General features: G+C 34.3%; 2 protein-coding genes across 7 annotated transcripts; both read left to right on the top strand.

Annotated features, from left to right (window-relative positions):
- Positions 1–673: 673 nt before the first annotated feature.
- On the top strand, positions 674–6,395 carry LOC115959454. Of its 3 annotated transcripts, none has more exons than XM_031077861.1 (3): positions 674–1,040; positions 2,796–3,004; positions 5,717–6,395. In XM_031077861.1, the coding sequence occupies exons 1-3, from the start codon at positions 962–964 to the stop codon at positions 5,816–5,818; spliced, it is 390 nt and encodes a 129-aa protein (XP_030933721.1). In that variant the 5' UTR covers positions 674–961; the 3' UTR covers positions 5,819–6,395. The 3 variants fall into 3 exon arrangements, 1 of the variants encoding a protein (XP_030933721.1); XR_004084881.1 differs by lacking the exon at positions 674–1,040 and adding an exon at positions 3,142–5,136 and having other exon boundaries at positions 2,801–3,004; XR_004084882.1 differs by lacking the exons at positions 2,796–3,004; positions 5,717–6,395 and adding an exon at positions 2,157–2,694.
- Positions 6,396–9,029: 2,634 nt separating this feature from the next.
- Positions 9,030–16,933, top strand: LOC115959449 (TMV resistance protein N-like). 4 transcript variants are annotated; one of them, XM_031077837.1, is made up of 9 exons: positions 9,030–9,840; positions 11,699–12,800; positions 12,904–13,212; positions 13,298–14,377; positions 14,456–14,645; positions 14,853–15,258; positions 15,366–15,442; positions 15,564–15,696; positions 16,563–16,933. In XM_031077837.1, exons 1-6 carry the CDS (start codon positions 9,326–9,328, stop codon positions 15,203–15,205), a joined length of 3,549 nt encoding a protein of 1,182 aa, XP_030933697.1. In that variant the 5' UTR covers positions 9,030–9,325; the 3' UTR covers positions 15,206–15,258; positions 15,366–15,442; positions 15,564–15,696; positions 16,563–16,933. The 4 variants fall into 4 exon arrangements, with proteins under 4 accessions (XP_030933697.1, XP_030933695.1, XP_030933696.1 ...); XM_031077835.1 differs by having other exon boundaries at positions 14,456–15,258; positions 15,564–15,661; XM_031077836.1 differs by having other exon boundaries at positions 14,597–15,258.
- Positions 16,934–18,363: the final 1,430 nt, after the last annotated feature.

Consider the following 18,363-nt stretch of genomic DNA (forward strand, 5'->3'; position numbering starts at 1 on the left):
CAGCCACAATTTTAGGATGTCTAGAAGCATAGAGAGAGCAGTTTACTATTACTGGGCTAGAAATATCAAAGTCGGTAAATTAACCGACTTGAACCAAGTATAAATAGGAAGTGATGGTGCTTATTTAGTGTGTGAAGTGTAAGCACCAATTCCTAGTGTGAGTGTATATGTCCTTACAAGAGTGAGTGTGGTAAAGTAAATTGCATGTGTCCATTGTGCGGAGCGAGTGCAAGAGAGTTGGTGTGTGCATTATAAGAATTTAGTTTTGGAAAAAGTGTAAAAGGCAAAAGTTGATGTGTGTGTCTACTGTGTAAGCAAAGTGTGGCGTGCGTCTATGCAGAAGTGTCTTGTCTTTAATTTGAAATCAAAATTTGTTTTGGTCTTCATTACTTCTTGTGGTCTTTCCTCAACATGGTATATAACACCTACCATGCTAACTTACATGAGGACTAACTTACATAAGGAAGCTTTAAGACTCTTACCTTTTAAACTTTCCAACCCCCATTTCGCAACCTTATTTCAGCTTATTTCAGGAGAGTCTATGAAGAATCTGTTCATAACTTCACTCCACTATCTTTTTGACAAACTGCATTCAAAATATAGTTGGTCTCAACATCTGATACTAAGGAACTTATGGTATTTGTTGACATCACATTTTTTACATAGCGAACTAGCTTTCTGAAGGGTGACACCCATCAATCTAGGTACAGCTACTGCTTCTGCTCAAGATGAATAATCACAAACCAGAATAAGATTTATAAGTTAAGGAAAAATAATAAAATCTTTTCTCTGTCCAATAAATTCATTTTCCAAATAATAGGTGGTTTCAGAATTTTTCTTGCAGATGAATTCAAAGATTGTTGACTACAACGGATTGATTAGTTTCCACAGAAAGCAATGGATTCTTGGAGTTGAAAAGTTTATTTATCTTACATTAAGCTGCAAAGGTTTAATTGACTGAATGATTAGTCTAAGGCCATTGTCTTGTGAGGTCAATGATAAGGAACAAGGACCATGCCATGCCTTATTACCTTATCAAGGTGAGAAGGGAAGTCTAAAAATTAGTAGCTCTTGAGCATGTTTACTTGGGTGATAGTTAAGTGTAAGAAGCTTATTATCATTTTCTCATTTTTATTTTTAAGTTTCAAATGATAAAATGGAAAATACTACCTTCTGCCCAATTCTACATACAACATAAGCGCCCCATTACATAGTTCCGACATGTATGATATGTTGACAGGATATCATGGATGCATTTGGTGTGACACTGGTTATAATTGGACCTAACAGTATTGTATAAATTCCCCTTGGCCCTAATAGGTCTATCTATTTCTCCAATGTCCTACAGAGGAGGTTTACTCTGTATAGAAACCAGAGAATTGGACCTAAGTGGATTCCAGACAAGTGTTTTCCTTCAATACACTTAAAAAATTTTATGAGTGATGTTATGATCATATATATAATATTAAGTAGATTTACTAATTTAAGTAAGATTTATTTGGTAGGTGATTCTTGATGGTGTTCAAATATTCACGTGTTATTAGATAAAAATAATTATTGGATACAAATCTATATAATATCTAAAAATTGAAGCGTATCATTTATTACTTCTACGCTCTTATTGAGGCACATCATTGTAGCATTTTGGTCCACTTTAGTTTAATTTGGTCCACATTAGCATCCTAGGCATGAGGATAAACTGCTTAGCCCATCAAGGGTGAAAAGCCCTTGGATTACCCGGTAACTGGTTTTGGCAGGTGGGGTTAGTTGCCCGTAGGAGTTTGATTAACAGTGAGGATAGTTGTACAGTATGCTCTGCGACGTGCAACTAATTTGAGTGAAGTTCTCCTATGTCATCCAAAAAAAAAAAAATTTGGTCCACATTGGTCCTGTCTGGTCCACTTTGGTCTATTTGGTCCATTTTGGTGCACATGCAAATCCATATGACTAAAGTAATGGTCAAATGCCTAAGTTGAATATATTGAATGAACTTCCTTTATTCTTTAATTGAATTATTACTGATTAGAATCATCTTTATTGACGTACTCAGCTCAAACTTTTATTTTATTTATTTAGTTTTATTTGTTAACTATGCAACTTTTTTAGTCTAGACAATTTGGAATGAGGAACATCTCATCCTCTAATTTGTCATTCAGAAACCAAGATCAGATAAATGGGACATGGAATGCTTGACAGCAGAGATGATCGTCCTACTGCCAGTAGTACGGGTTTTGGTGCTACTACCACCACTAATCGGTCTTTGGGTGTCTCTGGGGTTGAGGCTGATGATGATGATGGAGTGGAACTGGTTTTAGAAATTCAAAAGATCAAAAAAGTCCCACAAAGATCACCGAAAGCATGTGTATCTATACATATTCATCTAAACATTTGTTTTTGTGTATGTGACTATTTCTCTGTTTGGCTGCAAGGAAACTTGAGGAAAATTAATGTAGAAATGTTACAAAACTTTGAATTTTATCTCGTTTTGATGTTTTAGTTTTGGGGAATCATAATGCTCAACTAATATGGGCTGAAATTGTGGTTCTGGGCTTAGTTCTTGAGTTCTCAACTTTTTGTGTTTCTTTTGAAACATATAAATTTTGTTTTCTTATCATGTATTTTTCATAGAAACTGGACGAGTGACAAAATTCTAGGGTTTATTCTTCCTAATGGTTTTGCTTTCAGAACACATAAGCACAGCTCCAGCAAGCTAGTTGTGTTTGACTTTGCTAGAAATTTCTTTCCATAACATAAAATGCATTTTTTTTATACTAAGAAAGTATTACTTATTGTAGGTTATGTTGTTTTGTATATATGTTTTCTGATGGTACCAGTCGGAGCAATGCTAGAAACCTTTGGAGGAGAATATAATTGTTTATTTGGGGACAGTTTGTGGGAAGACCCAAATTGCTGTACTGCTTATACACAAGCTGAGTCACTTGATAAGGAAGCCCAAGAAGAAGATATGCATCTTTTTGCCCCTATGGTGGCGCTGGTTCAGCAGGTTAGCTACTATTTAACATGTTGGTTTTGTAATTTTATGTTCAGTTTTGGGCTGTATTTAAGTTTGAGGCATTTTTTCTAGTTAATATGGCTGGTACATTGCACAGTAATGAAGTTGTGTGCTGCTTGGCTTGGCAGAGGTGGAAGGGCTTCAGGCTGTGAGGAGGGGGCTGGGCTATTGGTTGTTAGTGCTTATGTATGCAATTTCTTATTGTGATTCTAGATTTTAATTAGGGGCTTTCTGATTTTAATTGGTTCAATTTCACCTTGGAAGGGAGTTTGGCATTTAATAAATTGAATCATGATTATACTATGAGCTCATTACTCCTTGAAAAATATTAACAAAAAAAAAAAAAAAGGCTGGACTACCTGAAAATACATAATCATCAATTTCTAGCATTGATGATTCAATTGCTAGAAATTAGTCAACCTTGATTGTGCAGAAGCGTGGGCTTACTCTTCTAACAACATGGTGATATGTAGAGTTTAAGAAAATAATAAGGCATTGCATGGCCTCTTTATTTGATAATTTGGGTCTTATTTGTCAATTGATGATTCATAATAGTCAATAAAAAAAGAAAAAGAAAAAAGAAGCATAACTGTAATTATGAGGCAAGACCTAGTAGAACTAAAAGCTCTAAAGAGGAATTTGACCTTGAGAGACTGAGACAACCCCTTGATCCCATTCTTAAAGATGAGGGAAAACAAGTTTTAGAATAATGTGTCCACTACTCACACTACTGCCTTCATTACTTCTGTGCTCTTCCTTCTATCATAAATTTTTATAAAAGATCTCAATTATTTTTACTTTTCTTTCTGATTTGGTGAGAAATTACTTTTCCATCCCTTTTACCCACATTAACACTGCCTCATTTTTCAAAAATATTTATTTGTTTTAAATTTCCTTGTAAATCAAATTTTCCAAACTTAGATCTGTCCTACATGATCTGTCATTTATTTTTTGATTTGATTTTAGATCATATATAGGTTTTGGCCAGTCAAATTGACTCTGGCATTCTGGCCTATTGATTAATTATTGATGGGATTTGGATGTTGATTGTTGAAGATTTGAAGTTTAAGAAATTTTTAAACGTGGGAAATTTTATTGCAAAATAGGGAACCTTTCTTCAGAAATAGATAGATTAACATTGCCATATGTATATGCTTTCTATTCTTTTGGATAAACATCATATACATTTAAAACTTATGAGGTTCGTGATGATTGTTGTTTGTAGGTTATAGTTGAATTAGATTGGCACAGATAGAAAAGAAAAATAAATTAGAATATGTGATTGCCAACACTCCACATCATTTAAGTGGTCATGGAAGTAACATATGAGAGAAGCATACTGTTTGTATATATGATTTGTGTGGGATTGGGTACAATGCTGGTGTCCATAGAAATTTTAATGGGATTTTGGAATTGTGTTGATAGATCTCATGTGCATGATTTGTACTCTTCTCTGTATCTCAACCTGCACTATAAAATATATTTTCAAAAGTTATATGAGCCCTTATGTATTATTTATTTTTCTTAAACTTAAACAATGGTTTTTTAATTAAGGAAAAATGATAGAATGAGAAGCTTTATACAAGCCTCAATGCTGGCAAACCACCGTTTTTGACATTCTTAATGTTCTGGTTCTCTAGTGGGTTTTTAAACATACATCAGGAAATGAAACAACCAAAGAAACTTTGTTCATAGATGCTCTGGCTCTCAATTAATTCCCAAGCATCTTTGTGTTTTCTAATTTGGTGCTCCATTTTACTAGACATCAATTAGTTCTTCTTACAGTCATTAAGGATGTCCTTGCTGTAAATTAGAGTTATGCTAATATATTGTCTCTCAAGTTGTCAATTTTTTTGTTTGGGGGGCGAGGGGTGTGCAGATTGTTGTTGACACTGTGTCTCCTGCAAATCATGCTCATGTAACTAGGCAAATGCCAGTGAATTGAGTGTTATCTTCTGGAGGTAAAGAGGACTTGCCAAATGATTGCAGAAATGGTGGTTGGTTCTGCTTCTGCTGATAACTGTGCTGTCCTTTGATGAGTTCAGCTGCTAAGTGGGGAAAGAGGCTTTTCATAGGATGTATTCCAATTGAAGCTACTATTGATAATGTGCAGTTGCATTTCAGTAAGTTTGGCCATGCTTTGGACTTGTATCTTCCCATGGTAAAAGTTGTGGATTTGCATTAGGTTAATTGAGAATGGTGTAGAGGGTTTGTTGATGAATATTACTTACTGCATCTTTTTTCTTGACTACTATAGCATGTAATTGGATGTGTTGTTAAACCTTCTTGGGTTTGTTCAAGGTTTTAAATGGGCTTGCTTGCCAAGAGATACTTTTACCACCTTATCTATATAGCAAAAATTCAAAATTGCACAAGACTAGTAATGGCTAAAATCAAGATGTTGAGATGTGACTACAAGGCAGAAAATGAACACATGATTGAACACTTAGAGGTAGCACTAAATGGAAAACAAATGAAAAATATTCTACAAAATTCATCTTGGGATGCAAATTCAAATTTAGAACTCTTCAGAGGCTTTTCCTGGTGCTAATTGATTGCATGGTTTTTTCACCTTGCTATTTGCACATCATGTCAACTGATTTTGTACTGTAATTGCATATGCTTAGTAGTATGTATCACATCCTTTTGGGTGTTGCCCATATGTTTTTGGCTTGACTAATATCATGATGCATTTTTCTTCAGGATGAAAGAATGATATGTCATAGGGGATTTGATTTTGTGACATTTGTTGATGAAATTTTAGTTGAGTATGCTTCTCAAAAAGTACATAGGATACTTGGGTAGAGGCGTGTCCTAGATGTCATCATGATATGCCTCTTGTTGGCACTGGGACATGCTTGGGCCTAATAGGCACTCATGTGGGTAGCCAGAGTATCAAAGGAAAGAGCCTCAGAAATTCCTTATTATCTCAGAGAAACTCAAGAATTCTTGGAGAGGTCAAAATAGAGGAAAGCATATGAAGATTTTGAGAAAAGATGTCAAGTTTAGGTTGATGTTTAAAGGAAGTGCTGCAACTTTATCCTAAACAGAGTTCTCCGTTGTAACTGGTTTGTGCCTCGTTTCATCCTTCATGACCTCTGGTTAAAAGTTTGCTAGTAGTTGGGTTTGTGATTGTTTTGTTTGTAAAAACACGATGTTGGGTATGATTAGCACCAATCAAGTGCTGTAGTTTAGTCTAAAGACTTGCGTCTCTGTGTAGATCTGGGTTGGGATGATATAAAACTATTTTCATGCTGAGAAAGGAGTTTATGTCAGGGCAGATGCCTTTGTTGTAGTGGACTAGCTAAAGTCTCAGTGTTTGAAGTGTTTCTGTTTGTATTGGTGTGTTTCATATCAATAATAATTTTTGAATTATCCAAAATGATAAAAAACAAGAGTCGTTCACATTTCTTTTGTGTAGATGCTACAATTTTTGAGTCTTGAGGAGCAAGGAGGTGCACCTAGACCAGGTGCTTAACACTATAATTTCTTAATATGCTTGATGGTTGCAGTTGTCATTGGCTTCCCACTTTAGCACATTTGTATTTCATCCCTCTTTTTTCATTGTATTTCCCACTTTAGACCAGGAATATTGCTTTTGATGTGCCACACATCAAACCTTGTTCACATGAAAGTCACCATTAAAATGAGCCCATTAGCACTAGGCAATTATTATGAGAGAAGTATATACGAGTTAAGTTTTTCAAGGAATTCCAAACTTCAAGGAACATATGATGCAGGCCAAAATAAAAGACAAGGAAAGTAAAAATAAACCTAAGAATTAGCACTTAGGGTCACTTGGAATCAACACTTAAGGCGTTAGGAATCAACACCCAACTATTGAAAAATATCCAATTTGAATTTCATTAATCTCGTCTGTCTTTTGATACAAATAAACTAGGCTCTTATATAGAGCTAGAGCTCTCAAGAAATAAAGAGATAGTAAAAGATAACAACTAATTAAAACTAATCTTAACTGAACTCAAATACTAATCCCTATCTAATCTCAAATCTAATCGTCATCCGAATAAAAGTTTACAATTATCCAATTTCCTATGAGATAAATACAAAAATTTGAAAATGTAAATTCTAAAATAATTTTGGTTTTGCTCTTGAGTTAACATAGTTGCATCTTATGCGAGAAAGATTGACTAGCCTATTGGCATTTGAGTACAGATTAATGTTGCATTTTGTGCATTTGTTATTGTGTTTCCACTTTAGCATGTATGCTCTGCGCATCTAAATTTGTTAAAGCTACTAATGGACACACATTATCACATCAAATTTCATAATTTGTAGACTTGTGCAATTATGAGTGGTCAATGAAAAGTGTTGCGTAGAAAGTGTCCACTTATAATTGCACAAGTTAACAATTATGAAATTGGGGTGCAATTAGGTGTGTCCCTAGAATTTTTCAAATTTGTTTGCTTGGAAGTTCCTGTTTGGTCTTGATGGAGTCATGGAAGATTAAAATGCTATTACTTTGCAAATTCACCTATTCAAGAATTATTTTATTGGGTTCTCGTGTGAAGTCCAATTGAAGTGAAAGATGTGCCATTTTAATGGTCTAAGTATGAGTTTTTTTTTTTTTTGGATTAAAACAGTTTTTAATTTGGGTATTCATTTTATTAGTTATGATCTGTTTTATATAGAGGGGCAAATCTGTAATTTTTGCAATTTAAGGGTATTTTGGTAATTTAGTTGAGTCTAGAATCTTCCAAGGTATTCTAAATATCTTAAGTTTATTTACTTTGGATCCAAGTTAGTATTTACTAAGTTTTATTTGTAGTCCTAATACTAGTAGGAATCCTATTACTACTAGTACAAGTAGGAGTCTTTTATATCTATTGTGCTCAATTTATTCAAAGAATAGAATGAGTTGATTAATAAAATTTAGTGTTTTGGGCAATAGGCACTTTGGCCTTGTTGTTTCTTTCTCCTTATCTCTTTCTCTTCTTTCTTTCTAAGGTTATTGTTCACGAGTATTGTTCACAACCCTAAATAGCCCTAAATTTTCTCTAATTCTTCTTCTTTCTTAACCCTAAACCCACTGCAACTAAACGTAGGCAAATTCCTAATTTGTCCTATATTAGGACCACTTTTCCATTTTGTGAGAAAGGAGAGAGGAGAAAAAAAATTTAGTAGTGAAAAGACAAAAGAGAAATTGATAGAGATAAAGAACAAAGTCGTCTCTCAATTAGACTATAAATATAGATTTTGACATGCCACATCAAACATTGTTCACAACAGAGTCACCTGTAACCATTATCTTCCAAGAAATTGCTCAATTAGTCTAGGAAAATTGACTTATCAAAAAGATTAGTCTAGGAAAATTGCTTCTAACATGCCACATCAAACCTTGTTCATGAGAAAGTTATCAATAAACACAAGGCCATCAACACTAGGTAATTATTATAAGAGCCGCGGTATATGTGGTTAAGATTTCCAAGGAATTTTTCTTAAACTTTTAAAGGACATATGTAGTTACATCCTATATGAGAAAGATTAACTACACTTAAGTCTATTGTAAACTTTTAAAGGACATATGTAGTTGCATCCTATATGAGAAAGATTAACTACACCTAAGTCTATTGTGCATGTGAATGCAAATTGATGTTGCATCTAGAGCTCCTCCAATAAATTAAGAACTAAAGAACGATCATTTGCCCCAATAATAATACTAATGTTGATTAAATAAATTTTTTTCTTCATAGGAATAAAGTATGAATAAAACGCTACATAGTGTTATGAGTCCAATTTAAGTATTTAAAAATTAAGGTATAAATAATAAATGACTAAACTTTAAGAATGTAAAGGGTTTTAACAAAAAGGAAAAGAAAAAAATCTAAATGATATATATATATATATATATATATATATATATGTGTGTGTGTGTGTGTGTTTTAGAATAATAATGTAAATGGTAATTTAATGGAAAGGATGACTGCTTTGTTGACTTGACAAACCACACATTTTACAAAATTCGAAGTAGTGAATTAAAAAAAGAAAAAAAAAAGCGCACCAACTCTGACAACCTCTTTTGTTAATTTGTTTTCCTTCTCTCTCCAGCACTGCAAGTCTGCAATGTCATCATCCTCATGCTAACCTCACCTTTATTTTTATTCTTCTTCCCTTTCTTTGCAGCTCAGCGCTAAGCTAACCCAAATCTCAATTTTCAACCTCACTTGCTTTCATCTTCTAAGATTTTCCCGTCAGCAACTTTTCAGTTTACGCACCGAAATCTATTTCTTGTTTCTTTTTTTCGGTGACTGAAATTTTTGGTCATTGATCCAATTTCTTCCATATCCTTCTATGTCCACTCAAACAGATTCCTCCTCCTCTTCTTCTTCTTCTTCTTCTTCTTCTTCTTCTTCTTTGAAATACGATGTGTTCCTTAGTTTTTGCAGAGTTGACACCTGCAAGAATTTTACAGACCATCTATATATTGCTTTGAGACAAAAGGGTATTATCACCTTCAGGGATGATGATGAGATACTTGAGCAAGGAAAGTATATTTCTTCGCAGCTCTTGAAGGCAATAGAAGAGTCCAAGTATGCAATCATCGTTCTCTCAACAAACTATGCTTCTTCAAGGTGGTGCTTGGTTCAACTAGCTAAGATTGTTGAATGCATAGAAGAGACCAAGTTGACAGTTTTGCCCATCTTTTACCATGTTGATCCCTCCGATGTACGGAACCAGACGGGTACTCTTGCTGAAGCCTTTGAGAAGCATGAAAAAGATCCCAAGATTAACAAAGAGGATGTGCAAGCATGGAAAGCTGCTTTGAAAGAAGTGGGCAATATCTCTGGATGGGATTTACATGATAGGTAACATTTGTCTTTCGCTAGACTAATTTTTGTTCACATTATTATCAATATGGTAATTTTTCTACACTAAAAGCTTTGCTGACTTTCCCGTGGAAAAACATGGCAGATTTTATTTGCTTTTTCTAATCTGATTAACTAGAGAAAATTTCTGTTTGTCCCTTGCATAATTTATGACTTAGGGAATTAAAAGCTCAAGTTTGACTTTGGTTGAAGAGCCTTTGCATTGTATGAGGCATGGTAGTCTATTACTGAATTACTCAATATGGAAAAAAAAAAAAGACTTGGCAATCCACATTATATAAATGATTTGTTGAGTCAATGAGGCTTTGCTTCTTGTAGTTGGCATCAATTCAAATGCTTGCCTTCTTTTAGCTTAGAGTGTCTAATACCTTTCCAAAAAAAAAAAAATCACAAAATGGCTTATTCATGTGTAAACAAATCCCTGGTAGATAAACACATTATAACAAATATGTTATTGTCATATTTTGGGCGTGCACACATGTGCGTCACTCATACATTTTGCCCCCCGTAAATTTAAATTTTGGTTCTGCCCAATTAATATCTATTATCTCGTAACAGGACTCAAGCTGGGTCCTGATCAGGACAATTGTGTTTAGACATATACTTTATCAATATACTTGTAATTTCCAAAGTTCGTAATATGCAAGGTGTAATCCCATATATACTTCTATTCGTAGTAGATTTCTCATGTGGTCATACCCATATCATTTTGCATTTGGCTCGCCTACTGTTTAAAACCCTCCCATTCTGTCCCATTTTTATTTTGATGGATGACACACGGCAAATAAATGATATAAAGGTTAGAAAAATGCCATGTCAGACACAATTTATTTCTCACTACATTCTCCTCTTCTTTGCCTTTCTTTCTTGCGATTACCAAATTTTAACTGTGGTAATGATTTAGACCCCAAGTTGTAATTAAGGCTAATTCCAATTTTTAGCTAATCTATCAATTTTATAGCCCAATGGTGTACATCAATAGCCAATTAACAATATAGCAATATCAAGCATGGATAATCAATAAAAATAAAAATAAAAAACTCAATCACAAAAAAATAAACAGCACAATACCACACAATAACACTGCATTTTCATTTAATTTGCATTTCTTGTAGAATTTCTTCTTTGAGCAGTTAAAATTTTCTGGCCAAATGAATAGGCCAGAAGCATAAATATATAGTAAATAATTAAATACTTCAACTGGTCTATCTGTTATATCTTTTTTCTTATTGTGAAGATTAAAGAAATAGAAAAAAGGAGTATGAAAATAAAGATCTGAGAAACTTACCAAAAATGACATTAAAATTTGTCACACTTAACTATCGGCTTATCAAAAAAAAAAAAAAAAAAATAAGGCACACTTAACTCATTAAACTATTACAATTAGAAGGATACGCACTGATAAGGCTGCTAACATCGCTGTATAAGGTCCAGTTTCTGGTGAAGTTTATCTCTCCCAAAAAAATACTCTTTTTTGACTTCAAATGGATTCCTACTGCTCTAAGCTCCTGCACATTGCGAAATGATTGCCATTCCTTGTTGTCAGATTTAGAAATAATGTCATGAGTGCAGCCTAGAAGTCTGTTCCACTGTAGATCCAGAAGATGAATTGGTTCTTTAATGGGTGGCTTTTCCTCTGTTTTTCTGCCCATGGTTCTCACAGACTGTCCGACGTGATAAACAAATCCAAACCTCAGTTACGATGCTATATTATGCACTTTTTGGATTCCCCTTTTGTTAAATGAATCTAAGTTTGTATTTTGAATGTTCAGTCTCCTGTATTTATGCTATATATTATACAGTCATCAAAGTTCTTGTTTTGCTACCTTCGTTGCAGGCATGAATCAATAATTATCCAAGAGATCCTTGAAAGGATATCTAGTGAATTGAATCTTATATTTCAAAGTACAATTTCCATGGAACTTGTTGGAATAGAATCCCGTGTGATGGAAATGTTGGATTTATATTTAGTTGAAGGGTCGGGTGGTGTTCGCTTTGTTGGGATTTGTGGGATGGGTGGTATGGGTAAAACAACTCTTGCACTAGAAATTTATGAAAGAATTTCAGGTAGCTTTGAAGCTAGCAGCTTTATAGCTGATGTAAGAGAAAAAACTAAAAATCATCATCTAGTTTCTTTACAAGAACAACTTCTTTCTAACATCCTTAAAGGAAGTAGAAAAAATATATCAAATGTTTTTGAGGGGATCAATATTATAGGGAATAGACTACGTAATAAAAAAGTTCTTATTGTTCTTGATGATGTGGATGGAGAAGAACAACTAGAAGCATTAGTTGGAAACCATGATTGGTTTGGTTCAGGGAGTAGAATAATTGTAACAAGTAGAGATAGCCACTTGTTGAGAAGATGTGGTATGGATGTTATATATACAGTCAAGGGATTGAATAACAATGATGCTTTGTGGCTTTTTAGTTGGAGAGCTTTCAAGAAACCCTATCCTAAAGAAAATTATGTGGATTTGTCTAAGGACTTGGTGAATTATGCCAATGGCCTTCCTTTGGCTCTTAAAGTTTTAGGTTCTTTGTTGTTTGAAAAAAGAATAGATGAATGGAAAAGTGCCTTATATAAACTAAAACAAGAACCTGATAGAAACATTGTAAATATACTTCAAATAAGTTTTGATGGTCTGATGGATACCCAAAAAGATTTGTTTTTGGATATTGCATGTTTTTTCAAAGGAGCGAACAAAGATTGCGTAAGAGATATATTAGAAAGTTTTGGATACTATCCAAACTACAATATTGATGTTCTTATGGACAAATCGCTCATAACCATTAATAGAGAGGGAACTTTGTTGATGCATGATTTGCTACAAGAAATGGGTCAAGAAATTGTTCGTCGTGAATCCCCTGAAGAGCCTGGTCATCGAAGTAGGTTATGGCTTTATGAGGATGTCCTTCATATATTGAAAAATAATACTGTAAGTTGTTTATTCTAGACCTAAACTTATTGAAGTTTATATATTCTTATGATTTCTTCTAAAGATTTGCCAATTACTCTAATTTCATTGTTCTTTTCATTAGGGAACAAAGGTTGTTGAAGGCATAATGCTAAACATTCCAATTGAAGCAAAGGAACACTTAAGTGCTAAAGCCTTCTCAAAGATGAAAAATTTGAGATTGCTTAAAATTAATAGTATGAAACCTCCACAAGGCCTTAATAGAGGTCATGTCCAACTTCCACAAGGCCTCAATTATCTTTCTAATGAGTTACGCATAATAGATTGGCATGGATATCCTTTAAAATCCATGCCAACCAGTTTCCAACTAAACAAACTTGTTGAACTAAGAATGCGTTATAGTGACATCAAACAACTATGGAAAGGAATTATGGTAAGATTTTCACTTATGCAAATGTGTTTTTCCTTCATTTTCATTAAGGCATGAGTTCGTCTAATTATTTCTTGGTTTATAACAGATTTTAAATCAGTTAAAACTCATTGACCTCAGTGATTCTCAAAACTTGATTGAGATCCCGGACCTTAGTGGAGTCCCAAATCTTAAGCAATTGATCCTCCAACGTTGTACAAGACTCTATAAGATACATGTATCTCTTGGAGATCTCAAAAGGCTTATTCGATTGGATTTGAATGGTTGTAAATGTCTCAAAAGCCTTCCTCACAAGATCAACTTGGAAGCTCTTGAAACTTTTATTATTTCTGGTTGTTCAAAACTGAAGAAATTTCCATATATTGTGGAAAATATGCCATGTTTGTGGAAACTTTGTTTGAGTGAGACTGCTATAAAAGATTTATCATTATTAGTGATACACTCAACTGGCCTTATAGAATTGGATCTAAGAGATTGCAAAAACCTTTCAAGTCTCCCTATTGCAATTTGTACTTTGATGTCTCTAAAAACTCTCAATTTATCTGGCTGCTCAAAACTTGACGAATTGCCAGAAAATTTGGGGAAAATCGAAGGTTTGGAGGTGTTAAACTTGAGTGGGACTGCTATAACGGACCTACCTTCATCCGTTGTCCACTTAAAAAATCTCAAAGTACTATCTCTCTCTGGATGCGTGGGGTTATCATCTAATAAGCTCACAAGGTTTCCTTTATTGCAACCTAGAAGAAGTCCAGATCCCATGGGCATGATAGAGCGTTATTTAATAGGCTTTTGCTCTTTGACCGAACTTGATCTAAGTTATTGCAATGTTCAGACAATTCCTAATGTTCTTGGGTGCTTGTCATCTTTAGAATGTTTAAATCTAAAGGGAAATAATTTTGTTTGCCTTCCTGAAAGTATAATTCAACTATCTAATTTGACATCTCTTTTTATGGGTGGTTGCACTCATCTTCGAATGTTGCCTAAGCTTCCATTAAATGTTAAGTATATTGATGCAACAGAGTGTACCTCACTGGAAACATTATCATTAAGACCAGAATATGATTTTCGGGCAGACTTTCGTCTTCTCAATTGCGACAAATTGATCAAGAATCAAGGCTACGGTGACCTATTTCCAACAATGCTAAGACGTTTTATCATTAATCCCCAGGTTTGTCTCTCTCTCTCTCTCCCTCTCTCCCTCTCTCTCACATGTGAAGTTCTAAGCATCATGAATTGTATGTTTCAGTTTGCTTACCATGTCGTGATTCCTGGGAGTGAAATTCCAAAATGGTTTAGCCACCAAAATGTGGGGGCTTCAGTGAATCTAGATTTATCATGTAACAAATTGATGGGAATTGTTGTGTGCGCTGTTTTTGTATTCCGCCAGCATCATCCACTTCACCAACTTCATATTCAAGATTATGGATATATGATAGGTACGCATGAACTTCATTGTTTCTTTGGTCAATGTTATGGTTCGGGCATTGTTTTATCTGAGGAATTTGGTAAGATTGAATCGTATCAGCTTTGGCTGGAATATATTCCCTCTACAAACTCTGAAGCGACATGGAAAGAAATATTGAATAAAGTCGATGGTAATGGATTCAGCCAGATTGAAGTTAAATTTGAACCGTTCGGTCCAGGATTGGAGGTTATGAAATGCGGGGCCCATCTGGTATCCAAGCCAGACATTGAAGACCTAATAAACCAAAATAAGGCTGGGCCTAGCAGCTGCATCATCACTCCTCATGATGAGGATGGTTTTGAGGATTCAGAAAAAGATACCAAAATTAAGCGAAGCCGTGATGACTCTGATGGGGAAGGGGCTGGACCTAGTGGAGAAGCTACCTCTAATGATGTAGACGAACCACACCCAAAGAGGATAAGACTCCCTAATCTGATTGAAAGATTATTTCCACGTTTGGGAAATTGGCTTGGGAATTCAAGCACACAAGAACAAGGTGACTCTGATTGCGAGGAAGAGAAATCCCAGTGAAATTGGTAGCTTTGATGAAATTGGCTAATCAACTTTCTTGTCTTTGACTTTTTGTAAGTCAATATCTTTTCTCCCTCTTACGGGGCTTGTTGGTAGCTGTATATTTCTTTTTTTCTTTTTAAAATTCGTTGAATTTCTTTTCTTTTTATTCTATGACAAGGTTCGTTTTAGTTTGGCAATTTGTTTTCTCATTTCTGCCAGCACTGCTGATCAACTTTTTTTCTCTCTGATTTTATTGTAAGTCACCATCTTTTCTCCCTCTTACGTGAGATTGTTTGTAGTTGTGTATTTCTTTTTTCTTTTTGAAATTCATTGCCAATTCTTTTAGTTTAGTAATTTGTTTTCTAATTTCTGCTAGGTACCTCATACTGGATACGAAGAAGTATTTATTTGGACCTTGTTGAAAAGGAGAAACTGTCACGTTGCTAGCTGACGAAAAAGCATGTGGAATTGATTGTATTGTAGTCATTTTTGTTCAATTGTGTTGGATGGTATATTTGGAACTCTCTGTTATTGCTCTCTTTTTATATTACTTACTACAACTTTCCATAGGAGAATGCAATTGATGCATGGCACTCCAGTGTTGTAAAATCAAATGGAATGAAGAAAATTTGGGCCTCTGTTTCCAAGTGAAGTTAAATTGCAGCAAAGTAGATAAAATTATTTGCAAAGCTTTCTTTTCGTGTACAATAGAACTAATGCAACTATTTTATCATTTAGAAGTCTGACAACTATTTTAAAACTTAAAGGGCCCTTCTTTTCTATTTTTTATTTTGAACTAGGCCATTTGTATTTGTAGTTCAACCACACCACCCATTGTTTGGTTGATTGGAAAGCTATGGAAATTTTCCTTTTTGGTATTTGTATTTTGTGCTGAGTTTGTCCTTGAACTAGGCCTGAAACTGTTGAATTAGGTTCCTTAGTTCTGACTTGTTTTTCTGGGTCCCAATATAACAAACTTAAAAATTTTCATTATTTTTTGTTTTCATTTTAACAATTTGATCTAAGGACGAAATCATGTCTAGAATTCCTGATGTGCGTCTCTATATGACAAGTTAGCTCTGTTGAGTTAATAGAGTAAAGCTATAATATTGATTTATATCTTTGGATTTGGAATATTAGCAATAGATGGCTACTCTACCATCTATTGAATACCATTCATTGTGTTCTTGCTGGTCAAAAATCATATTATTCATGTACTTAGAAGTCAGTATGAAACTTTTTCTTTATTTGTTTTCCCTATTTGTATGTGCTTCTTTTTCAGTCTATAAGCATCCAGTTACCACCCTTGACAATTTGGAATTAGAAACTTCTCATCGTCTTATTTGTTGTTTGGATCTCATGTTGTTCCATCTAGGTGCATTGATGTGGCTGTCCTACATATTGCGTGGGGTCACTTCCAGAGTGGTTGAATCAATACAATTGCATTGAAGCTTCAATTGCTAGCAGTTGCACAAGCTTGACAGTGCAGAAGTATGGGCTTTGTCACTTCATGGGTTCTTTATCTGATAATTTGGGTTACATTTGTCAACTGATGGTTGATAATAGAGAAACAAATAAGCAAAATTGTAATGGTAAAGCAATACCCAGTAGAATTTGAAGCTGTCATGAGGAAGTTCAACCCATAAGCTCAGAATTTCCATTGATTCCATGCTTAATGACAAGGGAAAACAAGTTGTAGAATAACCTCTCCTCTGCTTGCACTGCTGCCTTTATTACTTTTGAGCTCTTCATATCTAAGTTCATGGTATGTCATCCACCCCATAGTCTTCTGTCATAGATTTATAAAAGTAGCACATTTATTTCCTCTTTTCTTTGTGATTTGATTAAATGTAAGACTTGTAACATTCCCATGGGAAACCTCATGTAAGTTATTGATTAGGTATTTTCCTTTATTTAAATTTCCTGTCAATCAAATTTTCCGAAGTTGCATACCTACAAAATCTTGGACTGGGTTTTTTTTTAATATTTATTTTTTTGGATGAATGAAAATATATAGTTAAGAGAACACTCGGTTCAGAGCTACACACAGCATCACTATAGTAAAAACAGAACGACTAGACATGATACAGACAAATTTGAAGCAGAAATAAACTTGTCTAACTAAAGAAACACTTTCTAACTTTTCCTAATGACATCTTGACTCTTACAAGGACATCACATACGGTCACACAGCAGCACTACTACATAGGACTCTCTGGCTTCACTTGGAAAACAAATAATGGAATATTCCAGCTATTACACAGATATCTCTTCATTCTAGAGTATTTGAAATTCCCTCTAGCTTCCATCCTTACATCAACTTCTTTCTTCAACAACTGCTCCTCACTTTAAATATTCCCTCCATGAATTTTGCTTTTCTCTGACTCCATAAGTGGTAAACACACCTCCATGCTAACTTACATGTGGAAGCTTTCAGGCTTTTACCTTTTAAACATTCCACCCCTCATTCAATAACCTTATTCCAATTTGTCTGAGGAGAGTATATACGCATCTCTACATAACTTCCTTCCACAATCATTTTGACAAACTGCATTTAAAAAATAAATGGTCTGGACATTTTATGCAAATCCTGCAAAATGCACCAGAATATCCCCTTGTACCCCCACTATAACAATTTATGGAAAGTGGATAATTTGTTTCTCATAGCAAACCAAGTGATGAATCATGTCTAGCAAAAGGCAGTAAAAAACAAGAGTTTTTCCACCAATAAACCTCAGAAAACCTCAATTGAATTGGATTCCAGGTTTCTTAGCTGGTATAAATGCTCCCTAAATAGGTCTATCTACTTCTCCAATGTCCATAGGAGGAAGTTTCCTTTGTATAGAAAGCAGAGGATTGGACTTAAGTGGCTTCCAGACATAGCTTTTTTCCTGCTATACGCTTGAAACTTTTCCTTAAGACTACTTGCAACATCATATTCTGCTCTGTAACCATACCTCATGTAAAAAATATCATCAGGATTCCACCAATTATTGGATATGTAACGATACATAGTTAATTACATTTATAATCTAATTTATAATCCATGATATTAATTGATGTGTGGCTTTGTAGTAGATTAGTTTACAAATATTAAAGTTTCAAACTATTAGGGGAGATTAATCATCATTGATGATCTAACACATTTGTAAATTTTTTTTAAAGCCTTGTTAGAA

The sequence above is a fragment of the Quercus lobata genome, chromosome 9 (genome assembly GCF_001633185.2).
Source record: "Quercus lobata isolate SW786 chromosome 9, ValleyOak3.0 Primary Assembly, whole genome shotgun sequence".
Taxonomy (NCBI): domain Eukaryota; kingdom Viridiplantae; phylum Streptophyta; class Magnoliopsida; order Fagales; family Fagaceae; genus Quercus; species Quercus lobata.